Genomic DNA, 11,658 nt, shown 5'->3' with positions numbered 1-11,658 from the left:
TGGTAAAATGAAAAGTCTTTTACTTTGTTGAAAAGAATTAAATTAAATATTTTATTAAATTAAATTATCAAACAATGTTGTTAAAATCAGTAATAGGTATAAATATTCTTTGGATTGTACATAATTCAGTACTTTTTTATTCCTGATATGGTTTTTCTATATTTAGTCGATTTAAATATTTTATTTTCTGGGTTAAATATATTTTAATTCTTTTCAACAGTGTACATTGTAAATTTAATGATAAAATGAGAGTAAAAATTCTATGTAATTAATATTAAGCACTGACTTCAATAAGAAAATAAAAAAAAATAGTAAAAATTTATGCAATTATGGTTCACAGCCCTTGAAAGGCTGTTATTATATTAAAGTGTAAATTGTAAATATTTGAAACGACTCTTTTACTATCTATTCGATCCTGAAGCCATTTTTGGGAATTGTCAAATCAGTGTCCAAAGCCAAATATCATTTTGATCTAAAATTTCACTAAAAATTAAATTTTCAAGGATCATTAGTGAATCAAAATTGAACTAACTCAAAATTAATTACAAATTTCAATGGTTTACTAACAAGTGCATTGAAAATTATGTAATTCACTAAATTGTTGGGAAAATTTAATCGAAAATTGCATTTTTCTTTACTGTTGCTTCATTCTTCGCAGGAAATAATTAATTCGAAATACATGGCTGTTATTATATTAAATTGGAAATTGTAAATATTTGAAACGACTCTTTTACTAACTATTCGATCCAGAAGCCATTTTTGGGAATTGTTAAATCAGTGTCCAAAGCCAAATATCATTTTGATCTAAAATTTCACTAAAAATTAAATTTTCAAGGATCATTAGTCAAGCAAAATTGAATTAACTCAAAATTAATTACAAATTTCAATGGTTTACTAACAAGTGCATTGAAAATTATGTAATTCACTAAATTGTTGGGAAAATTTAATTAAAAATTGCATTTTTGCAAATTCGAAATACATGGGTGAGGTTAGTGGGTTTCGAACACGAAAGTTATGAAAATTCGTAGAGTGTATATTTCCAAATGTTTAAATTAATTCATTCGTTCGTTGGTCAATTTTTAAACCGCGCGCGCTTTCTCATCGCAATTAAGGCGTCCATTTAGTAGCTCGTTGGAAATGAACGCGATACCTGTAGGAACGGAGCATAAGAAAGTTCTGTAAAGCCTGTATGTACAATTGGTAAACGTTGTACGACCGCCGGATAATTGGAAATGTCGAAAATAAACGTTTCCTGTCGGTTTCTGGACACGCGACATCGATTCGAAGGATCAAGTGACACAAAGGCGGGAGCAGTCGTAATAACGAGATCAATGGAACGTCAGACGATGGAACAAAGTCGTGGTAAACAGTATAAATAAGTTGCGGAGGTATTCTTAATGATAAGCCTGACCACTGACGTTCGCTCGAGCGGCCATTTTCGCGGCGCGTGACATCCAACGCGTTCACGAGCCTCCTCGTAGCCTAAACTTACATATGTTCTTGAAAAACAAGACGGCTCTCCGGATTTTTCATTCCTCGGGTGCAGCTTGTTGCACCGTGTCGCTATCCTCGCGGCTGTCGCTCGCCTTCTGCTCCTGTTCCTTTTGTGCTCTCGCTTCCGCATCTGTTGATGAAGAGAAAGAGTCCTCACATTGATATTTCTCCTAGATGCAATAGAATTTTGTTTGTTTTCTATAAATAATCGATAAACGAACCAAGCACATGCTTAGTTTACGGGTAGACCTTACATTCGATGTATGTTGACGAAGAGAAAGAGTCCTCACATTGATATTTCTCCTCGATGCAATAGAATTTTGTATAATACTTTTTAGGCTTTCGCGGCCATAGTGATTAGTACTAGAATTGGCTTCCGGGTTGGAGCCGCGTTCAGTTGGACTCTCTCGTCTTCTGAACGCGGCTCCAACCCGGAAGCCAATTCTAGTAGAATTTTGTATGTTTTCTATAAATAATCGATAAACGAACCAAGCAAATGCTTAGTTTACGGGTAGACCTTACATTCGATGTATGTTGACGAAGAGAAAGAGTCCTCACATTGATATTTCTCCTCGATGCAATAGAATTTTGTATAATACTTTTTAGGCTTTCGCGGCCATAGTGATTAGTACTAGAATTGGCTTCCAGGTTGGAGCCGCGTTCAGTTGGACTCTCTCGTCTTCTGAACGCGGCTCCAACCCGGAAGCCAATTCTAGTAGAATTTTGTATGTTTTCTATAAATAATCGATAAACGAACCAAGCAAATGCTTAGTTTACGGGTAGACCTTACATTCGATGTATGTTGACGAAGAGAAAGAGTCCTCACATTGATATTTCTCCTCGATGCATTAGAATTTTGTATAATACTTTTTAGGCTTTCGCGGCCATAGTGATTACTACTAGAATTGGCTTCCGGGTTGGAGCCGCGTTCAGTTGGACTCTCTCGTCTTCTGAACGCGGCTCCAACCCGGAAGCCAATTCTAGTAGAATTTTGTATGTTTTCTATAAATAATCGATAAACGAACCAAGCAAATGCTTAGTTTACGGGTAGACCTTACATTCGATGTATGTTGACGAAGAGAAAGAGTCCTCACATTGATATTTCTCCTCGATGCAATAGAATTTTGTATAATACTTTTTAGGCTTTCGCGGCCATAGTGATTAGTACTAGAATTGGCTTCCGGGTTGGAGCCGCGTTCAGTTGGACTCTCTCGTCTTCTGAACGCGGCTCCAACCCGGAAGCCAATTCTAGTAGAATTTTGTATGTTTTCTATAAATAATCGATAAACGAACCAAGCAAATGCTTAGTTTACGGGTAGACCTTACATTCGATGTATGTTGACGAAGAGAAAGAGTCCTCACATTGATATTTCTCCTCGATGCATTAGAATTTTCTATGCATTCCATAAGTAATCAATAAACGAGCTAAGCACATGCTTAGTATAGGAGTAGACCTTGCATCCCAATGTATCTTTTATTACCATTTTTATATCACTAGTAATATTACCAACAGGTTACAGGGACAAAGAATGAAATTACAGAAATTTTATTGTTTTTTTTTTTAATTTTTTATATCTACGTATGAAATTTTGGGGATTTCTTGTAACAGAGAATTTTTTTCTCGAAAGTGGGTAGGATTTCGAGGGTATGTGTAATGACTAAAAATGTTTGTAATTGATCCTCGCAACGAGAAATAATTTTTTTAGAACGATTTGAACAATTTTCTTTTCGTCGAAAAATTTGTACACTTACTGAATTTTTTTCTCGAAAGTGGATAGGATTTTGAGGGTATGTCTGTTCACCAAAATGTTTGTAATTGATCCTCGCAATGAGAAATAATTTTTTTAGAACGATTTGATAAATTTTTTTTCGGCGAAAAATTTCAGCAGCTACCCCCTGTCGATTTTCCTTAAAAATTTGTTTTTCATTTTTAATAAATTTGTTTGACGTCCTACGGAAATGTTGTTTAAGACTTTTTTGAAGGTACCTATGAGCTTTACTTCCATACCAAATTTCATTGAGATTCATTGACTATTGTAGGAGTTATGGCAGTTTGAAAATTGAACCATTTGTATGGGGGTTTTCTCATTTTACAGGGTCAGAGAACAACTTTTCGAATATTTTTGCAATTCCTACCTATTCTCCACTAAAATACACGTCGTTTGCCGTTTGAAACATCAAAATCCTCCAATCCGTTCAGGAGTTATGATATTTTAAACATACGCCTGATATTTCAGTGAAACATATCAATATATGGTCAGACATATTTTCAGTAACGATTTTTTTTCTCGAAACTGGTTAAGATTTCGGGGGTGTGTCTATTGACCAAAAATAATTGAAATTGACCCCTGTAACTAAATATAATTTTTTTAGAAGGATTTGAAATTTTTTAATTTTGTCGAAAAATTTCACATCTTGTCGAATTTTTTTCTCGTAACTGGTTAAAATTTCGGGGATGTGTCTATTGACCAAAAATGATTGTAATTAACTCCTGCAACTAAAAATAATTTTGTTAGAACGATTTAGAATTTCTTAATTTTGTCGAAAAATTTCACACATTCTCGAATTTTTTTCTCGAAACTGGTTAAGATTTCGAGGGTATATCTGTTGACCAAAAATAATTGTAATTGACCGCTGTAACTAAATATAATTTTTTTCGAAGGATTTGGAATTTCTTAATTTTGTCGAAAAATTATGTCATTACTGAATTTTTTTCTCGAAAGTGAATAGGATTTTGAGAGTATGTGTATCCACTAAAAATGATTATAATTGACCCATGCAGTTGAATATAATTTTTTTATAATGATTTGAAATTGTTTAATTTCGTCGAAAAAATTGTCCACTTTCTGAATTTTTTTCTCGAAACTGGTTAGGATTTCGAGGGTGTGTCTATTAAGCAAAAATAATTGTAATTGACCTCGGCAACTGAATATAATTTTTTCACCGAAAAATTTAAGCACCTACCCCCTGTCGATTTTTCATTGAAAATTTGTTTTTGTTTGTTAATAAATTTGATTGACATTCTACGGAAATATTTAATACTGTTTTATAGGCATTCACGAGCTCTACTACACAAATAAATTTCAGTGAAATACACTCACTATTATAGAAGTTGTAGCCGTTCGAATATTGGACCATTTTAATTGGGGGTTTCTCACTTTATGGAGTTAAAAAACAACTTTTTCGAACATTCTTAGTATTTCTAACTATTCCTCGCCAAAATACGCGTTGTTTGCATTTTGAAACATTAAAATCCTTCAATCCATTCAGAAGTTATTAGAGAAACATTTTAAGATTTTAAGAAACACACATTATATTTTTGGTAAGGAATTTTTTTTTTCAAAAGTGCGTAGGATCTCGAGAATAAGTGTATTGACAAAAAATAAGAAAATACACATAAGTGTATCCAAGCATTCGATACCATGTCAATTATTATTTAAATATTATATAAACCCTTCGAATAGAAAATAAATTCTGAAGGAAAACTCGGTGTAGCGAGGGAACTGAAATCGAAAATTTGATGTTCCCCACACTTTTCCGCGAACCCTTCGAATAGAAAATAAATTCTGAAGGAAAACTCAGCGTAGCAACTGAAATTGAAAGGAAGAAAGTGAAAATATTCGTTGATAAATACCTCGAACGGCTTGTTCCTTCCAGATGCCCTTATTCTCCGCGAGACAAGGGATCCAGGGCTTTCCAATCTTGAACCTCCTGGCCTCCGCGCTCGACCCTGCAGATTACTCGTTACTTAAACACCGTTCACAGTTTCGCGTTGAAATGCATTAAAGCGTGACGTAGATAGGCTCACCGTTGTTGGATTCGTCGACGCTCTCCTTTGTATTTAACGGCGTGAGAACCGTCTCCAACATATCGCTGCAGACTTGCATGCTGGGCTCTACGATGAACTCTATGAATCCTATTTGCGACTCAGCCACCAGGGTATTGTTACGGTCGCACAACGGGGAAAATGGTAATCCCATGGCCCTTTCCTTGTCCCCCTGACGGAAGAACTCTTCCAGAAGCTGCATTGTCCATCTGCATATCGGGCGAGCTAATTATAATACTTTTTCCGTTTATTCACTTTACGTTTCAATTTATAACAAACGCGAGTGTCTGACAGAAAAATTGGGTGCAGTAAATAATGTTACCAGATAGGAGATTTTTTATAAATTTCTTTTTTTACAATGATTTGAAATTTTTTAATTTCGTCGAAAAATTTGTCCACTTTCTGAATTTTTTTCTCGAAAGTGGATAAAATTTTGAGGGTATGTCTACTCACCAAAATTGTTTGTAATTGATCCTTGGAAGTAGAAATAATTTTTTTAGAACGATTTGATTCATTTTTTTTTCGTTGAAAAATTTCAGCAGCTACCCCCTGTCGATTTCACTTAAAAATTCGTTTTTCATTTTTAGTAATTTTGTTTGACGTCCTACGGAAATGTTGTTTAATACTTTTTTGAAGGTACCTATGAGCTCTACTTTCATACTAAATTTCATTGAGATTCATTGACTATTGTAAGAGTTATGGCTGTTTGAAAATTGGACGTGTTTTATGGGGGTTTTCCTCATTTTGCAGGGTCAAGGATCAACTTTTCGAATATTTTTGCATTTCCTACCTATTCTCCACTAAAATACGCGTCGTTTGCCGTTTGAAACATTAAAATCCTTCAATCCGTTCAGGAGTTATGATGTTTCAAACATAAACCTGATATTTCAGTGAAACATATCAATATATGGTCAGACATATTTTCGGTAACGAATTTTTTTCTCGAATATGCGTAGGAATTCGGGGGTATGTCTATTCACTAAAAATGATTGTAATGGACCCCTGCAACTAAAAATAATTTTGTTAAATCGATTTGAAATTTTTTAATTTTGTCGAAAAATTTCACATCTAAAATTTTTTTCTCGAAACTGGTTAAGATTTCGGGGGTGTGTCTATCAACATCCTCAGTTTACTAATAAGTATTTGACATTTAATTAGATTTAGAAAACTTAGTAGATTGAAATAGATATTTGGAAGCCCATATAAGCATTAATTCTACGAAAATAAATGCAATAACATATATGACATATGCAATATGTTTTGACAAAATATGCAAAATAAGAAATATATTTTTAAGGATCTCTAGCGATGAAACAAACTTCTACTTAGGTTTCATAAACATCCTCAGTCTATCAATACGTATTCGACATTTAATTAGATTTAGAAAACTTGTCGTGTTGTTGTGGCTATTTAAATTTTGCCAGTGCATTAAATTGCATTAAAGTGCATTGTAATTAATTAGTTTGAGTGATCTACCTGTGATGAAGATCCCATCTTTTGGCTGGATGAGAGATGTCGCAGCAATGGAGGACGAGGCTGACGGCCTTGCTTTTGTCGACGCTGGGCTCCGCCAGGCTCAGAATGTTCTTCATATTCTTCAGTTGTTGGAAATGAAAGCTCATGTCAGTTGCAAGAACCATGTCGATGACCAGCGAGCGGAACTCACGGAACTCCTCTCTCGACAGATTTTGCAGTATGTTGCACTCATCCTCCCTCAATATTCTGAAAAAATACCAACCGCGTTACCTCCAATTAACTCGTCGAATCAACTCCTGTTCTCTTTATTAATTCGAAGGAAACTCGATCACGGAACGTTGTGCAAAAAATATTGGAAACAGACGTCCATTCATTAGTGAAACTTGTCTGATTTTAAATAATTACTCGTTCCAGAGAGACAACGTTTTAAATACAATTTAACTTGAAAAATATTAAAAATAACTTCATTCGAGATATAATAATAATAATTTTGATTTATCAGTAACAATGATACAAAAGGATGTTTAAACTTTCGTAATATCGTCTTAAAATAATTAAAAGACGAAGTTCCAGCAAAAAGAAGGAAAACTTTCATCGAGCTACGTTTAACTCAAAGAGACAGATGTTTTAATCAATGCTATAATTTCCTTTTGATGGAATTTATTACGAAATACAGTATCGCCTTTGTGCAGTGCAAAACTTTCTACAATTTTTTCTCCTCCAAGGTGCAACGAAACGCATTATTAAAACTTCCGTTTGCGCGTAATATGAAAGCAGCTTTATCTCGACAATCTGTCTCGTTTAATAACTCCCCGTTCCGTGTTATTTAACGGAGAAATAGAAAGATTTCCTGGAAACTAGAAGCGCCTCTCGAAGATAGGGAAGTAATTGAAAGTTCCAATGGGAATTACGTTTCTCTGATGTAACATTTTTCCCTGGCGAATCGATGCAAGTGAAATACATACTTGTGTGTATTTTAACATCTGTGCATAATTTTGCATAAATATGTTATTCCATGTTTATCGAAATAATACGCAGTTCCAGAGATATTTTATGCAAATTACGGATGAAAAATGAGAATGAAATGTCAATTTTAGTTTCACAATGTTGATTTTCGAGGCCATGATTAGACTTTGCATTCACATTTCATACGGTATGATAGTAAATCGTAGTCAGAATCTGTAGTAAGTTGATTTTAGAATTATATGCTTAAATGTGAGACTATAGAGCACCTAATTATAAGGTTTCTGTAAACGTAAGTAATATTCTGTAGCGTCGCCTCCTTTGCTCGCCACTAGAGGGCTCGCGCTCTCACAAGCGCTCCCACGAATTGATACAAGTGAAATACATACTTGTGTCTATTTTAACATATGTAAATATTTTTGCATAAATATCCTTATTCCATGTTTATCGAAATAATACGCAGTTCCAGAGATATTTTATGCAAATTACGGATGAAAAATGAGAATGAAATGTCAATTTTAGTTTCACAATGTTGATTTTCGAGGCCATGCTTAGACTTTGCATTCACATTTCATACGGTATGATAGTAAATCGTAGTCAGAATCTGTAGTAAGTTGATTTTAGAATTATATGCTTAAATGTGAGACTATAGAGTACCTAATTATAAGGTTTCTGTAAACGTAAGTAATATTCTGTAGCGTCGCCTCCTTTGCTCGCCACTAGAGGGCTCGCGCTCTCACAAGCGCTCCCACGAATCGATACAAGTGAAATACATACTTGTGTCTGTTTTAACATATGTGCATAATTTTGCATAAATATGTTATTCCATGTTTATCGAAAAGTTAATACCCAGTTTCAAAGATATTTTATGCAAATTACGGATGAAAAATGAGAATGAAATGTCAATTTTAGTTTCACAATGTTGATTTTCGAGGCCATGCTTAGACTTTGCATTCACATTTCATATGGTATGATAGTAAATCGTAGTCAGAATCTGTAGTAAGTTGATTTTAGAATTATATGCTTAAATGTGAGACTATAGAGTACCTAATTATAAGGTTTCTGTAAACGTAAGTAATATTCTGTAGCGTCGCCTCCTTTGCTCGCCACTAGAGGGCTCGCGCTCTCACAAGCGCTCCCACGAATCGATACAAGTGAAATACATACTTGTGTCTGTTTTAACATCTGTGCATAATTTTGCATAAATATGTTATTCCATGTTTATCGAAATAATACGCAGTTCCAGAGATATTTTATGCAAATTACGGATGAAAAATGAGAATGAAATGTCAATTTTAGTTTCACAATGTTGATTTTCGAGGCCATGCTTAGACTTTGCATTCACATTTCATACGGTATGATAGTAAATCGTAGTCAGAATCTGTAGTAAGTTGATTTTAGAATTATATGCTTAAATGTGAGACTATAGAGCACCTAATTATAAGGTTTCTGTAAACGTAAGTAATATTCTGTAGCGTCGCCTCCTATGCTCGCCACTAGAGGGCTCGCGCTCTCACAAGCGCTCCCACGAATCGATACAAGTGAAATACATACTTGTGTCTGTTTTAACATATGTGCATAATTTTGCATAAATATGTTATTCCATGTTTATCGAAATAATACGCAGTTCCAGAGATATTTTATGCAAATTACGGATGAAAAATGAGAATGAAATGTCAATTTTAGTTTCACAATGTTGATTTTCGAGGCCATGCTTAGACTTTGCATTCATATTTCATATGGTATGATAGTAAATCGTAGTCAGAATCTGTAGTAAGTTGATTTTAGAATTATATGCTTAAATGTGAGACTATAGAGCACCTAATTATAAGGTTTCTGTAAACGTAAGTAATATTCTGTAGCGTCGCCTCCTATGCTCGCCACCAGAGGGCTCGCGCTCTCGCAAGCGCTCCCACAATTCTCAGGAGACCCTAACCACCAGCAATGCAGCGCCACATTGCTAATAACATCTTCATAGATTAATAATCTAGAATAATTTATGTCATTCTCAACAATTATAAGAGTAAATTTCATATCAATTTCACCAAGTTGTCTGAAAATGTACAATGTCTTTCTTTCAAATCTTCTTTATTGCAAATGGAATGCTAACTAATGTGAATTTTTATAAGATATATAAAACATTTTTATTGTAGTGTGTAGACCTCAAAAATATCAATTTTCTTTTCACTTAATTTTTTGAAAGTGTATAAATTTAAGAAAATTAATAAAAAAATTCTCTTGCATTTCCAAAGGATAGCCAAGTAAATTGCAAAAAAGAATCACAAAATCAGATGTAACATTTACTTAAAAAAAATTAAGAAAAATGGTACAATTTTCTATAATTCACAAGAGAGACTCTCCCCCCCTAAAATATTTGCACGTGTGTGTGAATCGTATCCTGTATTTGTGAACTCAAATTGCTTGTAAACTGTCTAACCATTTACCAATTACGATTTTTTGCAGGACAAAGGAAATTTGCATGTGATTTTTGATTAGCAGCGACGAAATAGGAACGAAAATTACCGGTAATTGTCGACTCGTTTGAGCGTACGTCATCGTTCCTGTGTGCATACGTACCGGAAGCTCGCGGAGATGTGGTGATTTTCCAGGACAGCGCGATCGTTGTAGAGGAGAGCTGTATCGCTGCCGGACATTACGTGGAAATTGTTTGTGGTCCCAGTGTGCTCGTAATCGTGAATAATGGCCGCCACCAGAGTGGCGAAAATCTCCAGGTCGGTCAGCCAATTCTACGACAAACATTCGGCGTTATCCTCGTATAATTTGCGGCGAATGAGCAATTTCCCCCGAGCAAAGGGCGGCCAAGGTCGTGTAATCGACGGAACCGACGATTTATTTCTGGCTTCCGTTCGCCAGAGGTTTCCAACAAGAAGTGTACAACTGCTGGCGAACTTTTGAACGCGAAAGTTACGGGTTACGGGTCGCGGTGTTCGTTTTTTCACTGCCTGATCGAAAATGTAATATTCTGCACAAGTAAAATTTTGATTTCAAATCGTTGCAAGCTACGTAACTTAAAATTTGTTTCAGTACTTATTTTCGTAGCTTTGTTAAAATTCACAAATTCTATTCGAATTTATTTTCCTCGACGTCTTGACTTGAGAATGAATTTTTCTAGTATCGTAATTAGACTAAGGATCTTCATGCAAATTCATATTTTTGTTAATAAAATTATTGAAGTTGGAGCTTTGTAGAGGGTTGTCTCAACCTCTAGATAGAATAATGAGTACCTTACTTTAAGTATTTCTTATATTCTTGCGTTATTCTTGTTAAGTGCATTCTGTAGTTTTTTGAGAATTCAAATTTCCCATAAATGCATAAACATCCGCAGTCTAATCATAATGGTAAATTCTGTCACCTATATATGGGTGATGTGGCAGTCAAAGTGTTATAATAGCGTTACTGAAACACTATCGGATGAAATATTTCTTCTTTAAGCGTGGATTGCCAGAGTTTGAACGGTTTTCAAGGATATTGAAATGGCCAGAAATGAGGAAAAGTAAGATTTTATTCGTAAGACTTTATTCGTGAATAAATGCTTACTCTTTGCTTTTTATGAGTAATATACTAATCTCTAGTTGTAGTAAATTATTCATAGAGTTTATTTTCTAGTGGAATTTTTTTTATAAATTTTCTTTCGTCGTTGGTTATTTATGGTTTCGTTGATTACTCGATACTATTTTAGAAAAGTTTCCCCATTGAAGCTTAATAAATTGTTTTTATCGAGACCATGATATGCAACAGAGAGCTAAAGATAGTAGTTTGAATTTTGTTTTGCTTTACATGGAAGTTATTATTTGTCAATTTTTGTATTTACGAAATAAGACCTAACCCAGACCTAACCCAGACCTAATTCAGGTCTAATCCAGACCTAACCCAGATCT

General features: G+C 34.4%; 1 protein-coding gene across 1 annotated transcript in view; it reads right to left on the bottom strand.

Annotated features, from left to right (window-relative positions):
• Positions 1-247: 247 nt before the first annotated feature.
• Positions 248-11,658, bottom strand: part of LOC122401826 (calcium/calmodulin-dependent 3',5'-cyclic nucleotide phosphodiesterase 1-like) — a 442,112-nt gene continuing 430,701 nt past the window's right edge. The window contains exons 9-13 of the mRNA XM_043404206.1: positions 10,337-10,506; positions 6,797-7,042; positions 5,303-5,529; positions 5,129-5,224; positions 248-1,624 (exon numbers count right to left, since the gene is read on the bottom strand). Coding sequence (XP_043260141.1) covers positions 1,530-1,624; positions 5,129-5,224; positions 5,303-5,529; positions 6,797-7,042; positions 10,337-10,506 — 834 coding nt within the window. The 3' untranslated portion in view covers positions 248-1,529. The remainder of the gene's footprint in view (positions 1,625-5,128; positions 5,225-5,302; positions 5,530-6,796; positions 7,043-10,336; positions 10,507-11,658) is intronic.

The sequence above is a fragment of the Colletes gigas genome, unplaced genomic scaffold, assembly GCF_013123115.1.
Source record: "Colletes gigas isolate AHSC1104 unplaced genomic scaffold, ASM1312311v1 Colletes_gigas_Sc00029, whole genome shotgun sequence".
Lineage (NCBI taxonomy): Eukaryota > Metazoa > Arthropoda > Insecta > Hymenoptera > Colletidae > Colletes > Colletes gigas.
This window is presented reverse-complemented; position numbering and strand designations above follow the sequence as displayed.